The 25,991-nt window shown below is 42.1% G+C and overlaps 1 protein-coding gene across 1 annotated transcript in view; it reads left to right on the top strand.

The window, feature by feature from the left end:
* The window catches only part of LOC121283409 (eosinophil peroxidase-like), an 89,750-nt gene extending 64,011 nt beyond the window's left edge, over positions 1-25,739 (top strand). The window contains exons 10-16 of the mRNA XM_041197965.1: positions 351-609; positions 2,016-2,186; positions 11,130-11,367; positions 13,880-14,091; positions 16,547-16,711; positions 19,322-19,415; positions 23,286-25,739. Coding sequence (XP_041053899.1) covers positions 351-609; positions 2,016-2,186; positions 11,130-11,367; positions 13,880-14,091; positions 16,547-16,711; positions 19,322-19,415; positions 23,286-23,424 — 1,278 coding nt within the window. The 3' untranslated portion in view covers positions 23,425-25,739. The remainder of the gene's footprint in view (positions 1-350; positions 610-2,015; positions 2,187-11,129; positions 11,368-13,879; positions 14,092-16,546; positions 16,712-19,321; positions 19,416-23,285) is intronic.
* The last annotated feature ends 252 nt before the right edge of the window (positions 25,740-25,991 follow it).

Consider the following 25,991-nt stretch of genomic DNA (forward strand, 5'->3'; position numbering starts at 1 on the left):
GTGCAGATTTAAGTTAATGCAAGCAGGGATGTAAACTTGTGCCAAAAGCATGTCTAGGTGAGAAACACTGTAGATCTAAATCAATGCCAACATATCAAGGTCAGCAAGAATAGAGATTGAGGGCAATGCAAATAAAGGTGGGGAAATAAAGAACAAAGTGGATAAGCAGAAATCCAGGTAATGATTAATGAGGATGTGGATTAGTATAGGAAAAGACTAATGCCAACTAAAATTCAGGTCTAGGTTAATGCCATTGAGAAGCTATTTTGCTTTAAGCATTTAAGTTTTGTGCTGGTAACTGGTCTGAGAAGGAGGAGGTGTGACTAGAGCTTCCCTTCTTCTCCATACAGATTATAAACTGGAAGGATTATGTACCTAAAATCCTAGGACCAGATGTCACAAAGCAGCACCTGCCTCCCTACAGGGGTTATGATGCAACAGTTGACCCTCGGATTTCTAATATATTTGCCACTGCAGCATTTCGTTTTGCTCATGTTACCATCCACCCAATAGTGTTCCGACTAGATGAGAATTACAAAGAGAACCCTACCTACCCTAGCATCTCTCTACACAAGTCATTCTTCTCTCCCTGGAGAATTATAGAAGAAGGTAAGAAGAGTGTTGACTATTTCAAGATATGCAATGCCACAAGTCTATCTAGCATTGGCCCAATACACTGAGAGCAAAATCCATTCATGTTAGTTTTTATCATACCTCTCTCTTCTTGCTATTTGGTTTCACAGATGCTGCCAGCTTTGTAACTCCTTATTCAAACTATCAGGTTTCATTTGTAAGTCTGAACAGTGAGTGTCAGTTGGTCACGAATAATCATCTTCCCATCCAGAGGTCAAACTTAAAAAGGGTTGGATTTTGTTTTGGGGTTGGGACCCTGACGTTCTAGATCCTGACCCTGTGTCACACCAGCATCAGCTGCCTGACACGATTTCTGTAGGGTGACCAATAATAAGTGGCCATGCAGGGAGCCTGTTCTCCATTCAATTCAGAACAAAGAGCGGTGGGTTCCCAAGGCTCAGGCCCCTTCAATAATGACACATTGGCAGCCCTGGGTAACCAACAACCTCGGATTTCCAGGATTGTCCCTGAATTTGGCTTCACATCCCCATCCCGGACATGGGCTTCCCGGGGTGCTATTTGTCCGGGATTCCTCTGGGCAATGGCTGGAGAGACTGCTCAAGGTCTCCTCTTGCCGCCGCCTGAGCATCCTCTGTGACTGCACTTGTGCACTGTGCTGCTGCACGCACATAGTCCAGAGCACAGTGCACATGCGTAGACACTAGCCACGAGGGAGCAGCAGCACTAGTCAGCATTCTCCTCCCTGACTCAGCCCCACGATCCAAGTTGGGAATTCCCCATGCATGTAAGAACAAAAAAGGACACTTCGCCATGGAGGCATTTTCTGAAGAGAAGGTAAAAAAAAAATCTTAAATTTAAAATGGCCACAACTGCCAGGCAATCTTTCCACTGGTTGGTCAGCAGCCGCGGTTGTGACCAAACAGCCAAGGCGGCTGTGGTGGGGCTGCCCTTGTGGATTGGAGCACTGAGCCCCTCTCCCCAAGTCTGTCGCTGAGGGGCAGAATCCATGCCATGGCCCTATTTCAGCCTCAGAGGAGGAGGATTCTGGTCAGCTTCTGCTGAGTAATTTTAATAGGCCATTTAATTGAACTGATAGACCAATGCTGCTTGTGGGCAGATAGCCACCAACCCTTTGCTTTGCCTGGAACAAAAATGGTCCAGAGGTGAGAACATGCCAGAAACCCAGCATGGCACTCTGGTACCAATTTTGGGCCTTCCTTTTGTGACCCCCAAGATGTTGAAGCCAATTGTAACACACAACATGGCTAAGATCTGCCTGTTCTGAATAGACTATAGCTTTCCTGGTCTGAATCTGGTGTTGTTTAAAATGGGAGGCCAATCTACCAGAGTCTATTTCCCTCTGTTTCAGTATCAGGCACATTGTCCCACACTCTAACCCCTGATATTGTGTTGTACTGCAGGAGGAATTGACCCTCTTGTCCGAGGAGTTATACTGAACTCTGCCAAGCTTCAAACACAAACACAGATGATGCCAGAAGAGCTAACAGAAAAGTTGTTTCAACCTAAGAAATCTTTAGCATTGGATCTGGCAGCACTAAACCTCCAGCGAGGGAGGGATCACGGGCTACCAAGTGAGTATTGGCACACAAACAGAGTTCACACAGGGCAGGAACAAGTCCATCACTGCCCTAAGCCTGTCTACCATCTACAAGGCACAAGTCAGGATTGTGATGGAATACTCTCCACTTGTCTGGATGAATGCAGCTCCAACAACGCTCAAGAAGCTCACATCATCTAGGACAAAGCAGCCCACTTTATGGTACCCCTTCCACTACCTTAAACATTCACTCCCTCCACCATTGACGCAAAATGGCAGCAGTGTGTACCATCTACAAGATGCACTGCAGCAACTCACAAGGCTCCTTGAACAGCACCTTCCAAACCCACGACTTCTACCACCTAGAAGGACAAGGGCAGCAGATACATGGGAAAACCACCACCTGCAAGTTCCCCTCCAAGTCACTCACCATCCTGACTTGGAAACATATCGCCGTTCCTTCACTGTAGCTGGGTCAAAATCCTGAAACACCTTCCCTAACAGCACTGTGGCTGTACCTACACGACATAGACTGCAGCAGTTCAAGAAGGCAGCTCAACACTGCCTTCTCAAGGGCAGTTAGGGCTGGGCAATAAATGCTGGCCTGGCCAACAATGCCCACATCCGGGAACACACAAATTTTAAAAAATCATTTTTCAATGGCATTGCAAAGCAACATCAATCTGCTTCTAGCATTTCAGTTTATCTTAATATATTGTTTAAGAACATAAGAACATAAATAGGAGCAGGAGTAGGCCATTCAGCCCCTCAAGCATGCCTCACCATTCAATAAGATCATGGGCTGATCTGCTCCAGGCCTCAACTCCTCTTTCATACCAGCTCCTCATAGCCCTCAACTCCCCGATATTTCAAAAATCTATCTACCACCTCTTTAAATACTTTCAGTGATCTAACCTCCACAAATCTCTGGGGTAGAGAATTCCAGACATTCACTACCCTCAGAGAAGAAATTCCTTCGCATCTCAGTTTTAAATAAGTGTCCCCTTATTCTGATACTAAGTACCCTACTTTGAGATTCCCCCACTAGTGGAAACATCTTCTCAACATCTACCCTGTCAAGCCCCTTCAGAATCTTGTACATTTCAATAAGATCACCTCTCATTCTTCTAAACTCTAATGAATAAAGGCCTAACCTGTTTAACCGTTCCAGATAAGTCAACCCCTTCATCCCCGGAATCAGCTGAGTGAATCTCTTTTGAACTGCTTCCAATGCCAGTATATCCTTTCTTAAATACGGGGACAAAAGCTGTACACAGTACTTCAGGTGCGGCCTCACCAACACCCTGTACAGTTGTAACAAGACTTTCCCTATTATTCCAACCCCCTAGCAATACAGGCCAAAATTCCATTTGCCTTCTTAATTACTTGCTGCACCTGCATGCTAACTTTTTGTGTTTATGCACAAGAACACCCAGATCCCTCTGTGCTGCAGTTTTGTGGAGTCTCTCTCCATTTAAATAATAGTCTGCCTTTTGATTCTTCCTACCAAAATGCATGACCTCACACTTTCCTACATTAAACTCCATCTGCCTCAATTTTTGCCCATTCACTCAACCTATCTATATCCCCTTGCATATTCCTTACGTCCCCATCACAACATGCTCTCCCATCTATTTTGTATCATCAGCAAATTTGAATACACTACACTCTACCCCCTCCTCTAAGTCATTAATATAGATAGTAAATAATTGAGGCCTGAGGACTGATTCTTGTGGCACTCCACTAGTCACATCTTTCCAACCTGAAAAAGACCCATTAATCCCAACTCGCTATCTTCCAACCTCAATCCTCAACCCATGCTAATACATTACTCTTAATACTGTGAGCTCCTATCTTGTGCAATAACCTTTTATATGGCACCTTATCGAATGCATTCTGGACTTGTCTGCCTTTAGTCCCATTAGTTTGTCAAATACTTTGTCCCTCATGATAGAGACTGTTACAAGATCTTTCCTCCCAGTAGCTCCTTGCTTAACTGATATTTTTGGGATGTTTATAGTGTCCTCCACCATGAAGACCGATGCAAAATATTGGTTTAAATTATCTGCCATTTCCCTGTTCCCCGTTATCAATTCTCCAGTCGCATCCTCCAATTTACTTTCATAATCAATTTCCTCCTTCATTAGCTTTTTAGTCATCCGCTGCCGATTCCTAAAGAATTCTCAATCCTCTGGCCTACCACTAGTTTTAGCCACTTTGTATGCCTTAGTTTTTGTTTGGATATGCTCCTTAACCACCTTTGTTAATCACGTGTGGTCATCCTTCTCATCGAGTCCTTCTATTTGACTGGAATAAATTTATGCTGAGTGTAATGAAATATCTGCTTAAGTGCCTGCCACTGCTCAACCACTAATCTTCCCCTTAGTCTATTTTCCCAGCCTACATTAGACAACTTTTTCTTCATACCTCTGTAATTGTCCTTATTTAAGTTGAGGACACTGGTTTGAGACTCGAGTTGCTTGCCCTCAAACTGAATTTGAAATTCTACCACGTTGTGATCACTACCTCCAAAAGGTTCCTTAACTACGATATCTCTTATTAACCCCACCTCACTACACATTACTAGATCTAAAATCGCCTGTTCCTGAGATGGTTCTGCAATGTATTGCTCTAGGAAACAATCCCTGATGCACTCTACAAATTCATCTTCCATTTTACCCCTGCCAGTTGGATTTGTCGAGGCATATGCAGGTTAAAATGACCCACAACAATTGTAACAACCTTCTTACACACCTCCATTATTTCCCGATTTATACTTTGTCCTACATTGAGGCAATTCTTCGGAGGCCTACAGACGACTCCCACTAGTGACTTCTTCCCCTTGCCATTCCTTTATCCACCCAAACTGATTCCACATCATGATCTATTGCACCTATATCATTACTCACCACCGCACTGATACCTCCCTTTATTAACAAAGGTACCCTACCTCCTTTTCCTTTTTGCCTATTTTTCTAGAATGTTGAATACCCTTGAATATTGAGTTCCCAGTCTTGGTCACCCTACAACCACCTCTTTGTAATAACTATCAAGTCATATTCATTTATTTCTATTTATGCCATCAACTCATCTTAGGTGCTGGGTTGTGTAACTCTACATATCCAAAATTGATACCATGACCTATTTAAATATGGGGGACAAAGATACAAGTTGGAAATTCAAGTTTCTGGCTGTACCAGTCTTTAAGTTGATCTATATCTATAGTAATGCTACTACAGGTACAGTTTCTAAAAACTGGCCACCTCAGAATAGAGTCCATGCTGGATTTTGGATCTTGCTGGTTTTCGGGGTCAAGTGATTTGGGTTGGGTGGTTCGAGCTTGTTCAGGTCAAGCGTTGCTTGGACCACTGTCATGGGGCTATGTCCTTTTATTTTTTGAAAATATCATTTTTCAACTTTCAACTGGCTATAAATTTTGCAATTTCAACTGAGACAGAGCAAACTGCTTAAAAATGCTAGGCCACGTTCCAAGGTGAAGGTGAGGAACAAATAAATCACCCTCAGAGGAGTTTGAAGGAAGAGAAATTTCCCATAACCCAGACACCCATCAAAACTAGTAACTGTCTAAGGAACAGACATTGAAAAATACAAAGTACTGGATATTGAAACAATGGCTGTCACAAACTAACCGAAACCTCTTGGAAATACACAATGGGTTAAGTATTTCAAGGTGAGGCTGCCCAGCCACTAGAGAGAGATTGCAAGTGACACAGGCGGTGTCAAGAAAGTCTTCAGCAGAGGCAACAGCTGAAGGCGGCTTTGTCTCCCTTTCTTTCTTTCGAAGTAAGAGTGCTGCTTGGTTCGAAAGCCAATTCTACCAGAAACCTACCAGTAAACTGAGATCTCGTAATCATTCATTGCAACATCTTCTATATCCAACCGCATCCAAGAAACCAGCTAAATCAGTCACAATATTTAAAATCTACACCTCGAAGACCATCAAAGGACAGTGAACTGAATATTTTTTTACCGTTTTTTAATTGAACTCCAACTTCCTTTATTTTTGATAACTGAATGCTTGACGTTGCGTTTTTATTATTTTTTCCCTTGGGTTCAGTGGTTAATAAATTTGCTCTTTCTTTGAGCGGAATTGTTCCAGGTTTGCACTAAGTGCAGTGGTGGGCAGGAAAAAGAAGGCTTTACCCATTGGCTGCCACAGTGGCTTTTCATGCTGTATTGTCCCAATCCTGCCTCACTAACCATGCATTCCCAGGAAACACGTCATTTCAATGGCAGGCAGGCTCTGATTTGTCCATCATGCCGTCACCTCGTGCTTCATTATGCCGACTGCCATATTTAAAGTAGCCACGCACACGCCTCTCAGTTGCTTCCAGCCCAGAACTGCTCCACAGAAGACATGGTCCCGAAAGGCAAGAAGGGGTGCAGCCCCCTCGATTCAGTGGCATACCCCTGGAACACTTTTTGGATGTCATTGAGGCCCGCCATGATGCCCTCTACCCCCACTCTAGCAGCAGGAGGTCCAGCAATCTCAACACTCGGGCTTGGTGGGTGACAACAGTGGTGATCAGTGACAATGCTGCACAGAAGAGGTTGGCCATTCAATGCAGATAGAGGATGAATGCTCTCATCCATGCAGCCAGGGTAAGACAACCATCTCATCACTCTAAACTCTCACTCAAGCCCATCACAGATTCACTGGCATCTCATTCACTGCCAGCTCAAGGGACATCACCACCCATTCTCACACACATATACTCTTGTCATGACCATCTGGCCTCATCTCCTCTGCCCTCACCATCTTGAGGCCACTTGCACAGATCAACTTATCCCCTCACACACACCCTGGGATACTCCCTTCCCCAGTACAGCCCACCCCCTGCAGTCTCTTCCCTTGCCTGAGGCCACTTTGTCTCCTTCTCCAAGCAAGCCCTGCAGCTTTACGGTTGGTCTGGTAGGCAGAGACCTGCACATGAGGCCCCTTAAAAGTGATGTGGTGTTGCCTGTGAACCCTGGCACTGATGACCGCAAGTGCTGCCCAAAGCAAGTAGGCAAACAAACCTCGAAGTCCCGAGTGAAGTGCGGCCTGCCAGTTGCACGTCACTTATGTACAGTTGTGAAACACGTCGCTAGGATAATCCCAGCGTGGGGGGGATGATTCCGGCATGGCGGTGTGATTCCAGCATAGGGGAGGGTGGTGGGGTGATTCCAGCACGGGGGGTGGTGGGCGGGTGGGGGGGCTGATTCCAGTGTGGTTGGGGTGGTGTGGTGATTCCGGTGTGGGGGGGTGATCCCGGTGCAGGGGGGTTGATTCTGATGCAGGGGGGGTTGTGATTCCAGCATAGGGGGGTGATTCCGGCGTCTGGGGGGGGGGGGGGGGGGGGGGGGGGGGGGGGGGGGGGGTGATCTAGTGAGCTGGGTTTATAATGAGATGCAGATGTATTACAATGAAGCTCCCAAAATCCAACAGCGGCAAAAACAGCCCACCAATGATGGGCAGAGCAGACGATCACAAATTGGCTTCACAACATCGTGAAACCAATTTTGGGCCTTCTCGCCATATTGTCCGCTCGCACAGCCAAGCATGCCTGACACCAGCGGGAACAGAAAATTTTGCCCTTTGACCTTGTTTGATTAGTTCCTTATTGCTTGCTACTTAATTACATTCTGATTTGGAAAAGACGTATCCTTGCGAAAAAGAAACCTTTGTTGTGACCGACAGGTGGTTGAATAGAGGCGAGCCAGTTCACCCCTTCTCAACTGGTCATAACCAGAATAAGCACCAATAGAATGCTTGAATCAAACAATCAGTTTTTGTTGTCTAAATTCTATGTAATGTCACAGTATATAAATATAAATAGCTAGGTGTGTCACATAGAGGATAATGCTTAATCTGAAATGCATAATCAGAGTGCCCGAGATTCCTTCCTGGAGTCTACAATGTGTAAGCCCCATCTTCCAAAACTCTAACTGTCAAAAATAAGAGGGATATTAAGTGGTACTTGGTACCCGATTAAAGTGCCTTTAGAAACCTACCTGATATCTAGTCCATGGTCATAATTTAACTCAGTAGAACCACCATAAAACCACAGTACGTAAGGCCAGTGCAAGGGTATTTGCTGTGCTATGCAAACTTTTAGCCTGGAGCATCCAGCCCTCCGGCCCCCAAATAACCTTTGAAAAACAATTATTCACGGGTGGTTGTTATCCATGGCCTGCCTTCACTCAGGTCTCAGCCTCTCCCTATTCTACAGCACCACTCACTAGATTCCTGCACTCTGCTCCCACACCTCTCATTCACAGTGCTGTTAGGAAGGGAGTTCCAGGATTTTGACCCAGCAACAGTGAAGTAACAGTGATATATTTCCAAGTCAGGATGGTGAATGAAGGGGAACTTCCAGGTGGCGGTGTTCCATTTATCTGCTGCCCTTGTCCTTCTAGATGGTAGTGGTCAAGAGTTTGGAAAGTGCTATCTAAGGAGCCTTGGTGAATTCCTGCAGTGCATCTTGTAGATGGTACACATTGCTGCTACTGTGTGACATTGGTGGAAGGAGTGAATGTTTGTGGATGTTGTGCCAGTCAAGCGGGCTGCTTTGTCCTGGGCGGTGTCAAGCTTCTTGAGTGTTGTGGCAGCTGCACTCATCCAGGCAAGTGGGGAGTATTCCATACACTCCTGACTCATGCCTTGTAGATGGTGGACAGGCTTTAGGATCCAGGAGGTAAGTTACCCGTCACAGGATTCCTAGCCTTTGACCTGCCACAGTATTTATATGGCTAGTCCAGTTCAGTTTCTGGTCAATGGTAACCCCCAGGATGCTGATAGTGGGGGATTCAGTGATAATAATGTCATTGAACATCAAGGGGCGATGGTTGGATTCTCTCTTGTTGGAGATAGTCATTGCCTGACACTTGTGTGACACGAATGTTACTTGCCTGGATATTGTGCAGGTCTTGCTGCTTTGGACATGGACTGCTACAGTATCTGAGGAGTCGTGAAGGGTGCTGAACATTGTGCAATCATCAGTGAATATCCCCACTTCTGACCTTATGATGGAAGGAAAGTCATTGATGAAGCAATGAAAGCATTACAATATTTATAATTCATATGGGGCATTCAAATATATAATTGACAAACACCTGTCATATCACTAAGTAGGTCAAATTAGAGCTGATGTCATAAGAAAATGTCTGATCATTTTAAATTAGTGTTTTGAGACATATCTCGAATTGCTCCAGTGACGACTTCTCGCACATCATCTTATTTTTCTTTATAATGATAATGAAATCATGTTGCTAAATGCATCGGTGTCCTAAGGTGTCTCATTCATGGCTGTTAAACATGCAAATGGCTATTAGTTTACAATATCTGAAATTACCCCAATACGTTCACTAGTGATTTTTCTTTCCTGCAGCTTCACCATATAGAACATTATCTGGCCGTGTACTGCCCTTTCAAAATACTTGAAAACCCAAAAAAATCAATTCCTTTCTGATGAATTCCAAATTGTATTGTGAAGTTATTGATTTTGTTTCCCTTACTCCTAGTAAAGAATCCTGGCTGTTTCTGCTTTTAATCCCACCAATACGACATTCTGCCAGGATTTGTAAACCCCTTTGTGATCACATGGAACAAAAGATCTAAATGGGAAGTCAACAAGTATTCTAGTAAAATGCAATAAGTTTAAAAAAAATCCTGCAATATTTTTAAATTCCAAAGTACTTCCACCTCACTAGAATGTTGGTGCAGAAATTGTGATAACGAAGAATCTTGAAGCTAGAATATCCATAAAGAAAAATGTTACACTGTATCATCATCCAGTGAATGAATATATACTGGCTGCTTTGCAAATTTTAATAAAGTGGTTAAACTGGATTATGGCACAGAGGGTATATTGCTATTAAATAGGAGATCTCAAAATATTGTATCAGACTTGTTAAGTGCAATCAGCGCTGTACTAAGACAATAACCACTTGAAATTGAAAAGCTATTTTTAATGTTATAATTTTTAAAATATCACCAGTTGCTAGACTTCATTCTTGTCAAAAACTTAATTTAAAATGTTTGCATTTCATTTCTGTATGTGTTACTATGTATGTATGAGTAGCATTTGCCTCTATTGTGCTAATTTGTCCCAACTCTCCCACACTACATTTTGGAACAGAAATAAAACACAAATTCTCAATTGAATTTAATAACAGGCACTTAAAAAGCCAATTCAGGATAGTTTAAATCTTTATTTATCAGAATCTTGTAAAATCAATGCAATCTGCATTACGTTAACTGCTTTTCAATAGCGCATTGACTGTAACTTAAAGATGCCTCAATTCACACCTAATTAAGGGCTGGTAAATTGTGGGACACATGGTATCCTGAGGACAGTTCTGTACAGCAGATGCCCAAGCTTTACTCAACAAGAAGATGGGGCTGGAAAGCCCACAACTCATATTAAAAGGCTAGTAAAGCATGCATGCCATTCAGTTACAGAAATGAATAGTACACAATACAAATACCATTGAATAGAAATGACAATGTCCGTCAATGAAGCATAGCAATGACATTAGTTCAATTCAAATTTCTCATGCTATTTTCTATTCAGTGAACACGATAAATGTTACCACTATTTCTAAAAGAAAAACACAGCTAAAGTAATGAACACAATCCCTTCCTTTCAGTATGAATAACCTAATCTGTTGGAACCAAATTTGCCATTTGCTCATCCATATTAATGCAGCTGGCTTTCAGTTCTGTTTTTTTTAAAGGCAGCAGGCAACCCCTCCGCCCACCCCCACCTAGTTCATCTAGTGGTGCCAGAGTGACTAACAACCAAACAGTCGTTAGCCTCAAAATGCAGCATCCCAACACATACAGCTGTATACCAATGTGTTCTTCCATTAGAGCCAGCAAATTATAGATAACTGCAGTGATTTCTGAAGCTATGCATATGACTGTAACTTATTTTCAAAGAATGGTTTGGATGTCCTTTCTTTTCTCTTGTAGGTTACAGTGCCTGGAGACGGTTCTGTGGACTGCAGGAAGCCAGGAATATCTCTGAGTTAATACAAATATTTAACAGCACATACTTGGCCAAGAAGCTCCTGTCAGTGTACAAGACACCCAACAATATAGATGTGTGGATCGGCGCAATAGCAGAGCCATTATTGCCCAAAGCTCGAGTCGGAGAACTCCTAGCCTGCCTTCTCGGAAAACAATTCCAAGTTTTGAGGGATGGAGACAGGTGTGTATGGAAATTCCCAGCCCTTGGCGATGACAGTCTACACCTATATGCAGATGGTTAGTTTTGGGGGTCAGAGACTTAATTTCAATGTCCTGCGCAGACATTTTCATACATTTTGTGCTTATCAATGTGTGGTTTTTTTTGGCCCCAGCAGAGTCCAAACCAAGCTACACATGTAGAGTTCCTGGTGCTTGATATAGAGTCTCTTAATGGGGACACACCACACTTCACTAAATTTAAATAACTAGCATACACCTACTATGTCGGGATACAAAATTATGGAAGAAAGGGAAAAATTCAGTTTACAAGATACTTGTGAAAAAAGCTACATAGTTTGGCAGGACCCATGGTTTAGTGATCTTCAGGTGTGTGCAAGTTTGCTGCTAGAGTTTAACAAGCAATAGCTCTGTGCAGCCCATCTGTATATCTGACGAGAACCAGCCTATCCATTAGGGCCTTGATTTTCATGTTTATCAGAAGTGGACCAGAAGAATCCCAACTTTCAGTGACAAACACATCTGGGGTTGGTCAAGCTCCCTGTATTTGGGTCATTGGAGTGTGTTCCTGTAGAGATTGTGCATTATCTATGTTTAACACCAGAGCTCCATTTAACCCTCGAGGTCCGATTATAATGAACCAAGCTCACTGATAGTCATCAATGGTGCCCTGGAATACTGTGGATCTGCTTAACTGAGTTCCTTAGATTATTGAATCTGCTCTAATGGATTGATAGGTTTCAGTCTTCCATTGCCAGTGGACTATCTAGGAACCACTTCCACCCCAAAGAGGCCTAGCTTATAGTCCTCACCCAAACACCAAAGAAGATATTCACTAATCAGCGATTAGATAACTTGAGCGCAAGGCTTAGTGAACACCACAACTAACTATAAAAGTATACTAATTATATAAATTTATACTAAATATAAAATATCTACCAAATATATAAATGTATGCCATCTATAAAATGTATAACTGAAGGCTCCACCCAATAGCTATGTGAAGCTGCTTGTCAGTTCTCCAATCCAGGATCGGCAGGCACTAAATGCTGGATTTACAAGGGTGCTTTTGCATTCTCAGTCCCCAGGTCAGCCTTTCCAACAGCTTGCATTCAGATAGCACCTTTAAAAAGTCGTAAAACATCCCCAAAGGCTCTTAAAACTCGAGAGATTTATTGAGAAGCATGATATTAGTGTTCTGGAATCGAACACATCCCATTTCTGCCTTCCCGTGTTAAATCAAGCACTCCCAGGTCACGTCCAACAAGAGTAGAGGCAGAGTGAAAGTTTTAACAACAAAGAGTGAATCACTCTGCACTGATGTGATGTTTCCATTTCCTCCCCAGCCATCCAATTATCTCTCTGGTTTAGATCAGCAATTTAGTGTTTGAGAGGATAAACAGGGAAAAGGCTGCAATTCTTGTAAGTGAGTTCAGAGTGCCATTGCCATCACAATGGGGCACATATGAGGCAAGTTAAACTCTAGGAACATCCTGCTCCAGCCCCCTGGAAAGCTCTGTTCAAGTAAAGCCATTTCCAGGCCAATGCACGCTACTGCATGAATTTTTTAAAAACATTTTCTTCTCCAATTTCCTCCTCACTTTTCCTGAGATAACTGACTCCTGTTAGGGTACATTTCATATGGATCGAACACCCTCTGCTACCTTGCACATGTGGTCATTCTTCACTTGTGCACACCTGAGCCTGATCCTGTCCTTACCTAAAATCTATTCACACACCCTTCCAGCAGGAGCTGGACCAAGTTTTTTCTCCTGGGCTCAGGGATATTTAAGCAGATTCTAGCACCTCACTGCCATTTGGCCTGAGATCAGCTACCTCAGCACAACTTGGGAATCATTCCTATAATCTAGATCTGTATGGATCATTACAACACTGGGGAGAGAGGGACATATCTTCTTCCACCATCATACACAATCATCAGTATTAATACATCAATGAAACCTACTTGCAAAACCAGGTAACATACCTTAACCGAGGTTAAAAACAGAAAGTGATGGAAATACTCAGCAGATCAGGCAGCATCTGTGGAGAGAGAAAGAGTGAATAATGTTGCTGATTGATGACCTTTTGTTAGATCTGGGAAAAGTTAGAGATTTAATTTTGATATTGCTCTTATTTTTGCTTTCAAATAGCAGCACACCTGCTCTAGGCACACCTTATGTTTCCCTTGTTGCTCCATCAGCATTCCCTTTGTCCCTGGAAGACTAACCCGACTGTCATTCAATCTCTCCTGTCTTCCAGTCTATCACAGACCTTCCTTTTGTACTTGTCGCACCCACCCCTTGCTCAAAACTGAAATTACATCTCTAACTTTTCCCAGTTCTTCAACCTGAAACATTAACTCTATCTCTCTCTCCACAGATGCTGCCTGACATGCTGAGTATTTCCAGCATTTCCGGTTTTTATTTCAGATTTGCATCATTCACACTATTCAGCTTTTCAGTAAGTACCTTATCCGAGTCCTGGACCTGACTCTGCTGCATTTTTCTCATTAGGTTCTGGTGGGAAAACGAGGGTGTGTTTACCAGCCAGCAGAGAGAAGAACTGAGCAAAGTCACCCTCTCCAGAATCATATGTGACAGCACCAGGATTCAGAGAATGCCAGTGGATGTGTTCTCAAGGAATCAGTATCCCATCGACTTTGTACACTGTAACAGTTCTGCCATCCCTTCACTCAATCTGTCTCCCTGGAGAGAGGAGTTTGCAGGTCAGTAGCTGCCATTTGCCAACTCTAGAACCAGACAGAGAGTGGGGTTTAGGTGAGGCACAGAAGTGGGAATGGAGTGGGAGGAATTGGAAAAGAGAAGGGGGAGGGGCAAGAGGAGGTAAACAGGTTGGGAAGAATGTGATCAGGGAAGCACCATGGCTGAATAGAGAAGGCATAGAACAGAATTGGGTAGAATAGGGGGAAGGGTCAGGAGAGGGGTCAAAGGAGAGGTGGGGTCGGGTTGGGCACTCAGGAGGGAGAACAGGGAGTGAGATCAGGACAAGGCAGGGATGGATGATGGAATGAGTTCAGATATCTGCTTTCCTGCTGGGGAAAATCCATTCAACAGACTGTTCTAACCTCAGTGACCAGTGCATCCACATCAGGAAGCATAGAAGGAACCAGAAGTACACCTCCCTTAATATAAAGTCCCTCACCCCTTATACCCCTGACTGATATTCCCTCTGCCTGACATATTGGCCCTTCCCAATATAATCTCCACCCTGACATAACCCCACCCAAAAGACCCCCTAAAATGAAGACCCTGTTCGATATACTCTGATCCAACATAAATCCTGTGCCCGATATACACCCTCACCGAATATACATTCTCACTCTATATACTCAGGCCTAATACACCCTGTTCCCAATTGACACTCTCACCCAAAGTATACCCCACCCAATGTACACCTCATACCCGATATACACCCCGTGGCTGATGTATACCCTTACCCGACATTTATCCCGCCCAATATACAATGTGCTTAATGTACATCCCTGCCAGATGTACACCCTGTCCGATATACACCCAGTGCTTGATGTACACCCTCACCTGATGTATACCCTGCCCAGTGTACACCCACTCAATGTTTTCTTCCCTTAGGTAGTCACTTGGGATTAAGGTTGACTTACTCCCACTCTGTCTCAATGAGCTCTGAGATGGCTAATGAATCCAATGTGTGATCTGCAGACTCTGCTACATGTGGGACAGGTGGTGCTTGAGGATTGGGTAAATGGCATTTCCTCTGGCAACTTGACTTCATCCCTGTACATTCCCAATGAAGTCCATCAATGTGTTCTATGCTTCCCATTTTGAGCCTTCTCCATTTTGGTCAGACACAAGCCAGGGACCCCCATGACTTATTCACTGATGCTTTGAGGACATCCCTAAAGCATTTCCACTGTCCACCTGGGAGTCTCTGCTGCAACTGAGTTCTGAATAAAGCAACTGCTTCAGGCTTCTGGTATCAGGCACACAAGCAACATGTCCTGCCCAGTGAAGCTGGTTTTGAGTGATTAGCCCCTCGATACTGGGCAAGTTGGCTTGGGAGAGGATGCAGCTATTGGACCGTCTTTCATGCCACTGGATTTGGAGGATATTGCACTGGTGGTACTTCTTGAGTGCTTTGAGGTGCCTGCTGTAGGTTGTCCAAGTCTCCAAAGCATATAGGAGCACAGGAATCATTGCTGCCCAGTAAACCATGATCTTAGTCTTGGAATTGAGATTCTGGTTCTCAAATACTCTTTCTCAAAATACACCATGCCTGATGTACACCCTCATCCGATGTAAAACCCACTTCATGTATACCCTGTATCCGATGTACACCATTCCTGATGTACACCCCATGCTTGATATGCACCCCATGCCTGATGTACAGTTCCTATCCAACATTCATCCTGCCTGATATACTGCTGTGCCTGACATACCTGTCCGAGATTCAGTACCATGCAGTTTCGGGAGCGCGTACAACACTCAGTGCATGTGCTACTGCCCATTTTGCAGTGTTGCCCAAGTCAAATACCTTAACACTTGCTAGAGGACCATTCCATGAATTCTTCATGCCACTCCAGTACCTCATCCAGCTGTGAGCTGTACAGCAGCTAGCAATAGCATATTTCACCTGAATGACATACTGCAGAGTTCTGATCCCTCCTCAAGTGTGCACTTTCCAGGAAAAATATAGCACAGTTTCTTCTCCCCTCCCACCCCTAGGGTGATGAGGTCAGTTATAGTGTATCCTCCTGACTGAACTCAGTTTGTTCAGCACCGACCAGGAGGTTCCTGAGCTACACGATTCAGTATTGCATTGACTGCCCAATAAAGTTAGGATTATTTTGTTGCAGTTATTAAAACTCAACAAGAATGAGCTGGTACAAAGAGAAGAGCTGAACTAACAAAACAGCTAGAATTCTTAGAGATGAATGCTGGCACCTTTATGTTACCAAATTTACAGAAGATGTGACCTCTTTAGTGAATAAAAACATGAGGCATTTAAATAACTGATTCCTCAGAAGGGCTGGTTTACCAGGTCAGCCAAATGACAAAGGAATGATTGGTAGAAATCCCAGTAACGTAAGCCCTATGGTATTCTGCTCTGATTCTGTTTACCCTAGCACCTAAAGGATGTTAGCATTCCAGGAGTTTGTTAAGGTTGGATCTTTCTGTTTTCCATAGATATTCCTTGCGGAGAGGTTCCCAAAGTGGAAAGGGCACACTTCTTCTTTTGTAAAACATCCATCCATTTTGAATGTTATGCCGGACTTGAGCTTATTGGATCTTCATCTCTAACCTGCGACCCCTTGACTGGAACATGGAGTTCTGAAGCACCTACATGCCAAGGTACCTAGGAATTCACTGTCCTACTTTCTTAGATCTGAACATTGACGCAGCATAATTATAAAACCTACTTACAAATGATTAGTAGGAACACCAGACAGACTAACTGCCCACCTTATGATTTCTGGTATTGCTCTCCTCCCACTCAGACCCACGCCTAATCAGTCATTACTCTTTCAGATTCACAACCTGGTTAACAGTGACGGTCCATCAGGCTTCAATGAACAGTGATTATCTGTCATTTGAATAATTTTAATACCCAGATGAAGAATCAGGACTCATGGCACAGGGCACCACAAAGGTTGAAAAAAGTAGGAGGCAAATCAGGAATTAGTGGTTAGGTAACAACAACATGTTTGTTTTAGAAAAAACCTCTAGATTTTAGGGGGAAGTCAAGAGGTATTAAGCAATTCTGACATCCTGAGTAAGGATGAGTTTAAAGTACAAAAAGGCATAATTAATGTTATCCCAACATTGAGGATAGTGGAAGGAGGAAATGTGTGGAACAGGAGACAGATTAGAAGCAATAAGTGAGGAAAGTTCATATACTGACAACCGTGATATAACTAAAATAGAAATAGGAAACATTGTGATGAAAACACAGAGTATTGTGGCACAGCGGATGGTAAATGTTAAGATGCTCAAATCCCAGAGGGAAAGTTGAAACAACTGCCACAACTGTTTTGCAATTTGTATTTTTATTTTGAGAGGCGTGCCTTGAATTCAATAGTAATAAATCCACCAAGTCTTAGGGTTTTTTTGTTGCAAAACTAAACCTTTATTAATAAAAGAAATAATTTTAAGCACATACATGGGTCTACAAATTACTACTGATAACTCCTAGCTCCCCTAATTAATCTGACTCCCAGTTATACCTCCTTTAAGATAACAGTAAAAACAAAATAGATTTTAACAGAACCAGGCAAATCGCATGATACCCTGGACAGGGATATTCACAGTTAATTCTCTTAGCTTCAGTTCCTATAGGCAGCAGCTTAGTACACAGAGGCTGGAAGCTTTTCACACTTGTTAGATCTTAGAATTCCTTCTTCTTACACATAACCTCATCTCCTTTATACATGTTTCTCCCATTTTAATGTAAATCCCATTGTTCCAATATGCCTTTGGGCTTTACCTTTATAATAATAAAAATCTTTCATAGTACCAATTTTATCAGTAATTTTTGGGAAAAATAAACACACTGTTTAGCTTCTTCTGGCTAAGTGTAACATTTCACCCTCTCTTATGAAATTCAAACTACTCTGGTTTATCTAAAAATGTAAATTTTCCTTCACACCTCATATACTAAAACTTCACCCATGTTTACTTATTTAGCATTTCAAACCTAGCTTCTGTTCTGATCCATCAGAGTACCCAGGCCAGCTGTCTGTAATTCAATTAAACACACACGCTATTCCTACTTTACAATAAATCCCAATAGCATTATGAAAATTATTATATTTCATGACACAGAGTTTGTAACATAAAGGTCAGAAATGGATTAATGATGGGCCTTGGCCTTTCCAAGTGGAGTTTGAGAGAGACATTAGAAGAGACGCGCAGATATAGGAGCAGCATCCAAGTATAGGACAGATTTGGGCTTTATAAAGAGTCAAGGGATGATGAAGGGGAAGGAAATGTTTAGCACAAAGAGAAAACAAAGCTTCTGAGACAGCAATGCCAATGGAGGAGATATGAAAACATTAAGCTAAGTGGTACTTACCCTGTTTACAGCACACTCATGCCAGAGTACAGCAAAAACATAAACACAAAATGATATAATCACCAGTGCAATGCAGTGCAGCGCAATAGTGGAAGTGAATATGTCTAGATTCACAGTCATCCTGTAATATTTCCACCAAATGAAATACAAGATGTCAATGTTCAGGAATGGAGTGCCAAATACTCCCAGGTTAAATAGAGTATGGGTTAAGCACACTGTAAGATCATAAGATATAGGAGCAGGAATAGTCCATTCGACCCCTCAAGCCTGCTCCGCCATTTAATGGCTGATCTGATTGTGGCCTTAATTCCACTTTCCTGCCTGTCCCCCATAGCTCTTGACTTGCCTGTAGATCAAAAATCTATCTGACTTAACCTTGAATATATTCAATGACCCAACCTCCAATACTCTCGGGGGAAGAGAATTCCAAAGATGAGCGACCTTCTGAGAGAAGAAATTCCCCTTCACCTCCATCTTAAAAGGGAGATATCTTATTTTTAAACTATGGCCCCAGTTCTAGGGTCCCCCAAAGGCTCTCTTTACACTGCCTATCAGCTTCAACTAGTTTTTAAACAATGTGACAATGGCTGATTATATTATTGGGGAAATTGACTAAAAGTTACTTAATCCACCAAAAAATTAGTTGAATCATAGTAGAAATTGAATCATCAGAAATATACATTAACAGATTGGGCTTGAGCTCCTACAACTGATAGGTGCTGAGCCATAATTGCTTAATTATCAGGTTCCAACTCAGCATTCCTTCAGTATCAATCTGCAGATTGCTGCTATATCACTGTTAGGTACAGAGTTCCACCTGTAATATCACTTAATTACTGGCTCTCACATGTTTCACGATAACAGATTTGTTTTTAAAATATTTCATATAGATAATGCTTCAAAGAATCCAAGCCTTCTCATCACAATTGTTGTTGTCTGCAGCTGTATTTTCAGCATCATGCTTGCAGTCACCTGTTTCCAAAGGTAAGATTCTATTGCCTAATAGCTTACCCATCAGCATTTAATATTGTCAGATGGACACGCATGCACACAGAGTGGTTGAAAGTATTTGACTAATGTTAATTTTATAAGTACTTAGGCCCTCCCAAATTTCCAGATTTTACGTCACCTCTCCTAAAAGATGACTTATGATGGGCATGAATTAATTGTTACTGTTGTCCTCCAATACCTTGCCCATCCTACATAACTGAGAGTACACAATGTGTCCACAGGCTGTTTACTGGAAGTCAGAAAAGCCAAGAGCAGTCCTTTCCTCATGTGACATTCACTCACACGTACATCTCAGCACCTATTGTTAAATGGTTAGCAAAAGTGGAAATCGTGGGGGATTTTCTTTCATTCCATTGCTAGCCTGGAGAGGCTGAGGCTAATTCTTGAAGAATTGCGAACTGCGAGGAGGGTAGTGATAAACTTCAAGAGGTCTTAAACAGGCTGGTAGAATGAGTGGGCAAGTGGCAGGTGAAAGTTAATGCAGAAAAGTGTGAAGTGAAGTGGCACATTTTGGACAGGGAATAAGGAGAGGCAATGATCTAAAGGGTACAGTTCTGAAGTGGCTGAAAGAATACAGGCACCGGGGGTATATGTGCACAAACAATTAAAGGTAGCAGGACAGGTTGAGAAAGCCGTTAATGAAGTAAACAGAATCCTGGGCTTTATAAATAGGGACATGGAGTACAAAAGCAAAGAAGTTGTGATAAGCCATATAAAACACTGATTCATCCTCAACTAGAGTATTGTGTCCATTTCTGTGCACCGCACTTTGGAGAGGATGAAAAAATATTCAAGAGAATAATGAGGGATGAGGAATTTAAGTTTATATGGATATATTGGAGAATCTGGGCTGGCTGTTCTCCTTGGAGAAGAGGAGATTAAGAGGAGATCTGATAGATGTATTCAAATGCATAAGCACTTTGGACAGAGTAGATAGAGGGAAACTATTTCCATTGGCGGAAGGATCAAGAACAGAGGACACTGATTTAAGGTGATTGACAAAAGAAGCAATGGTGACATGAAGAAAATCTTTTTCACGCAGCAAGTGGCTAAGTTCTGGAATGCATGCCTGAGAGTGTGGCGGAGGCAGGTACAATCGAGGCATTCAAATGAGAATTGGATAATTACTTGAAACAAAAATATTTGCAGGGCTAGAGGGAAAAGGTGGGGTAGTGGGTCTAGGTGAGTTACTTTTTCAGAAAGCCAGCACAGACACAATGGACAAATGGTCTCTCCTTTGGTGTTGGAACCATTCAATGATTCTATGATTACTAAATACCCTGTCTGAAATGACCCAACTCATTGCAGACCAGGATGTGACATAAAGAAAATATTTTATTCTATAGTTTATATTTCCTCTCTTTATAGTATGTTAAAAATAATTTATTTTAAGAAAGATACTACCCACAAAACCACCTTCTGCTGGAAAAATGGCTTATATTCTTCAAGCCCTGTCTGGAACACATCAGAAAGAAACGAGTCATGATAGATTCAGCAGTGGTGCAATGGGCCAAATGGCCCCCTTCTGTGCTAATTGTATGATTATATATTGATACTATTGATCATTAATAGACATAGCATCTGAGGAACCTCCAAGTGCTACTAAACATTTAACGTTCATTACCATCTATCAAGCAGTATTACAGTTCCTTCAGACACACCACAGGTAACCATCACTATTCCTTACATATGTCTGTTATGGAAGTAGCAGTTCATCATTCAAGAATTTGCATTTGGCTTCCAGATTATCTTCTAAATTTCGTAGGGTTATACCAGTACACAGATCAAAAATTAAGGCCACAAAATCTGACTCCTCAGCAGCCATATTTTTAGCACTACAATAGCTGTTTTGGCTCCAAAATGCCATCCCTGGCCAGACCGGCACACACAGGGAATGCCCTCTGGAAGTAAACAGAGTAATCAGATTATGACATCAATCAGCATATAATGCCAATCTGGTGCCAATGGTGCCATTTTGGAGCTTAACTATCCAGCAAACATTCTCTTAAACCTGCACAGCTGAATGTATATTCAGCAACAAGGACTGCCCACCAATGCTATTTATGCAATCATCAACTACTCAGGTCAGTTACTGATTGATTTTCTACAGGCTGTTGCTGCAATTGTAAAGAGTTGTTTAAAGATGCTAAAGTCTACAGGGAGTGGTGTGGCAGGTGCTGTAGCACTTTGTCCTGAGTTTAAGGATTCTGTACAAACCACTTGTTCTCAGATATGATTGCAGTTGTCGGCATTCCCCTTGGACTACAGCAGTGGTGTAAGAGGGAGGAGGAGGATGTGCAGAAGGGCTCTCAGCAGGAGCCCCCACCCAGCCAAGATATTCAGTGGGCAATTTTCCTAACTGAACCTCAATAAGGAACAATGTAAGAGATATCTGTGCTTTAGTAAGGAGAGCCCCACTGAAATCTACCACCTGCTACAGCCACATCGGAGTCTCAGAGCAGGGCGAGGATGGCACTGCCAGTGGGAACTTCATGCATTTGGGTCCTTCCAGGCGATATTTGCAATATTTCCCAGTTTGCTCTCCACTGTTGCATAACAAAGGTCATTGACTCTCTGTATTCCAGGAAAGCTGACTACATTTCATTTCCAGAGAGGAGCAGGTAGAGTGAGTTTGCGACTTTGCGAGGATTGCAGGTTTTCTTGTAGTGCAGGGTGCTCTTAACCCTATAAATATTGATCTCAGGGCACTGCATCCCAACTCTGAAATGTGCCAAAACTGAAAAAGATTCGGGTCCCTAAATGTCCAGCTGGTGTGTGACCATAAGCAGCATTATCACTCAGGTCGATGCCCAGTCTCCTGCCAACAGTTGTGATGTCTTCATTCTGTGGCAATCCACTCTTTCCATCTGCACTTGAGCCACCACAAACCAGAGGGTGACTACTGGATGACAAGGTCTATCTGCTGACCACATGGCGCATGATTTTAGTGCACAACCTATGCAAATGCAAGCAGCATACAAAATAGCACCACACAAAATGTGATAGGGCATTCCACTGGCCTGCTGAAACAATGCTTCCACTGCCTGGATCACTCTAGAGGAGGCCTGCAATACCCTTCAAAATTCACGTTTCATGCTGCACAGCTATGATGAGGGCACTGCCCTTTCCACCAAATATGCAGCAGCCAACTGAAGAGCAGGAGGAGGAAGAGGAAGTGAGGAGTCAACCCCCATTCTGGCTGGGCTGTCAATAGATGGCTCGTTCCCCATTCATCAACAGTCCTTCACCTCACCTTTCCTCTGGCATTGATCATCAGAGTGTCCACTTGGCCACTCCTAAAATAAAGACCAACACAAAGTAAACATTCCAAACCAAACTTATGAATTAAACATTGCCATATTGCACTCATCAACAAATTACTCTTGTGCATTAATTCCCTTAGTCTGGATCCATGAGCCTGGTGCTCCTATGCAATGTTGCCTCAATGGCTGCACTGAGATGGTAATGAGACAAGTAAAAAAAAACATGGTCTGGAGAAGATGTGAATAGCAGAAACATTGTCCCATTAACTTTTTTTTTTGCCTTTCAGTGTCAAGCCTTATGTTATTTAATCTCTCCTGCCTTCACCCTATCACAGACCTTCCCTTATGTTCTTTTTCCCTCCCCCTCCTTCATTACATCCGTGCAGGCTTAAAACCCATTAAATCTCTAACTTTATCCAGTTCTGACGAAAGGTCATCGACCTGAAATGTTAACTCTGTTTCTCTTTCCACAGATGCTGCCTGTTCTGCCAAACACGTACAACATTTTCCGTTATTTTGGATTTTCAGCATGTGCAGTAGTTTGCTTTGGTTATAAAATAACCTGTTTCTTTCTACCTAGATATCAGCAGAGACATCAGGACAAGAGTGAGACTGTGATTAAATGTGAATTGTGCATCAAATGTTTCTCATCTAAAAATGGTAGCAGACAAGATGACAACACCGGACACAATGCATATGTTGATCCACCATCCACTTGACTCAGAAGTTCCATTTTCTAGTTTATCACTTTTTATAAAAGCTTCAGACTTCCCTTCCTGCAAAAGAGGTTTATTCATTCAAGGTGTACAGCTTTATTCTGATCTCCATGATGTTACCCCATTCTGGAACCATTCAGCCATGTATTCTGTGGACCTATTTCATTCTCACATTTTACTGTAACCTCTTCCCACTTCTTCGTTTAGTCTGTGATATCTCTTGAAGATGAAACCAGGTGTGTTTGTGCAACTGCTAAATAACAACTCAAGGAAATGCAGACAGTGTCTGCCTCTGCTGCTAGAAAGTGTGCTGTCTCTGTTGGAAGTGTCTCTTTCTCCTTTTGTAAGCTGTGTTGAAATTTCTCTCTCCCATATTCTATCTATCTAATGTACACTGGGACTGGGGAGAAAATCTTGCAGCACATAATTAGCCTGTTTGGTTTCCTCAGAAATATGGACAAAACTATATATATGCCCTTATACTCTGTAACACGTATGGCAGTTTCACAAGAAACTGAGAAGCCCACTGTGTATTAGCCAGTAATGTAATGATTTGTTACCTTTATGTACTGGAATATCACCTACCAACCAGAACAGTTAGATTCATATGAATGACAGCTTTAATGTGTATAATTATGTCATGGCTTTCATTTAATTTTGGGTTATTCCATTGGCATCTCTTATTAAACCAGAGCTGACATGTTACTCCACTGCCATCAGCAGATCCAGATACACACCCAGTCATACTGCAGCCAGGACTAGAACCACAGGGATTCAACAAGCACTACACTTATACTACAATAATTAAGTAATTACAATTGAAAAACCCTGGGCAAGAGGACTCTCAGATCTATCATTTTCCATTCAAACTGCATCAGTTACTTTCCCACTTTGCCTGAAAGCTGGAAAAGGACTTTATTTCAAATGTTCTAAATATATATATTGTATTAAAAAGGAGCACACATTATCCAGTGATAAGTTACAAAGGCTGAAATTAGTCTTAGCTGTTATAATTCACAAATACCACTCTGGTTATTTCTGCACACCACCACCCCCCCCCACCACCTTTGAGCTGTATCGTCCTCATCATCTCAACTCATTCGCTCCTGTGGACTCATTCTCTTTAGCCTTGTACCTATGTTACTAGTTAACTCTGTGGTCCACAATCTCAACCAATGTCTGATCAGGACCCCTCTCACATCACAAGGTGTTCAGTCATGTCTGTGATTCCCCTCACACCATTCTGGGCAATTTCTGAGTGGAGTTCAGGCATTTTCCCCACAGGAAGAGGGATAAAGAACTAAAGGGTCAATAGTTTTGCCAAATAGTCACATTTTAATGGAGCCCTTTTACTGAATGTACAGAATCTTGGATACCTATACCTCTTACACCACTTTGTTACCATTTGCCAAAGAGCAATGAGAACCATGCTAAATTGAAGCTATCAACATCCCACAGTCCGGAAAACTGCATGATGGCAATAAATAGTTACAAACAGGGATATCAGAGTAGCCACAGGTGAGGGGGGGAACCAGAATCACTCTAGAATAAAATCAATCTAGAACAGTTTAAGATAAATTCTTGGAAATGTTGTTTGTATCTCTTCCAATCTAGTGATTCATTCATTGATGAATTATGAACAGAAAGTACTGAACAAATCTCAATATTTTACTCAATCCTATTAGGCTTTTAACAAAGCTGTTGTCTGTAGCTTAAACAGTGGCTTGATTATACCTAGTGCTAAGTATTAAAAACAGAATAATAATCATAATAATCTTAGCCTCAAATCAGAAATTCTATACAGGAGTGAATGAGAGGGTGAAGTCCAGTGGGATTCTGTAAAACAGAATTAACAGAATTCTGTAAAATAGAATTAACATGTTGAATAATAAAATAATAAATATTGAATGAGTTGTGCCCATGGAAATTTCCCAGAATGGGAATGAATAAAGAGTGGTTTGGTTTATTACCTTTGCCACCAAAGATGGATGAAGGTAATGTTTTTGCCCTATTTGTTCGTCTGTTTGTAATCAATATTTCTCAAAAGCTAATGGATGATTTCAACAAAACTTGGTACAGAGATGTATACAGTGTAATTTAATGTATACTGGTTTTGGATTGAGATAAATGAGGATTAAGATTTTCAGAGGTTGCTTGCCTTCATTGCTACGTAAATGGAATAAGGTGTGGAGACTCTGTAAATGCTCTTGTCACTTCATGGTATAATTTTAACATCTGTATAGTGTAAGAATTGCAACCATGTAACCACTGTAAAATCTACATCTTCATCCTGTCAGGGTGTTAGACTTTATCGTAGCAAGTAGCCTGAAATAAAACTGTTATATGAATCTGAGTACTTAGATTCTCTATTCAACATTATATGTTCTTCCTATTACAACAGTTTATCTTGTGTTTGTATATATATTCCAATAAAACTTCCAAAGCATTTTTTGTAGCAAGCTTTGTTATGTATAAATTCACTCAAATTGGGAACAAAATAAGATCACCAGTAAGAAAGTTTTAGCACTCCAACACAGTTTTTATATTTAAGCCCCATGTTGTGACCCACT

This window comes from Carcharodon carcharias, chromosome 10 (genome assembly GCF_017639515.1).
Source record: "Carcharodon carcharias isolate sCarCar2 chromosome 10, sCarCar2.pri, whole genome shotgun sequence".
Taxonomy (NCBI): domain Eukaryota; kingdom Metazoa; phylum Chordata; class Chondrichthyes; order Lamniformes; family Lamnidae; genus Carcharodon; species Carcharodon carcharias.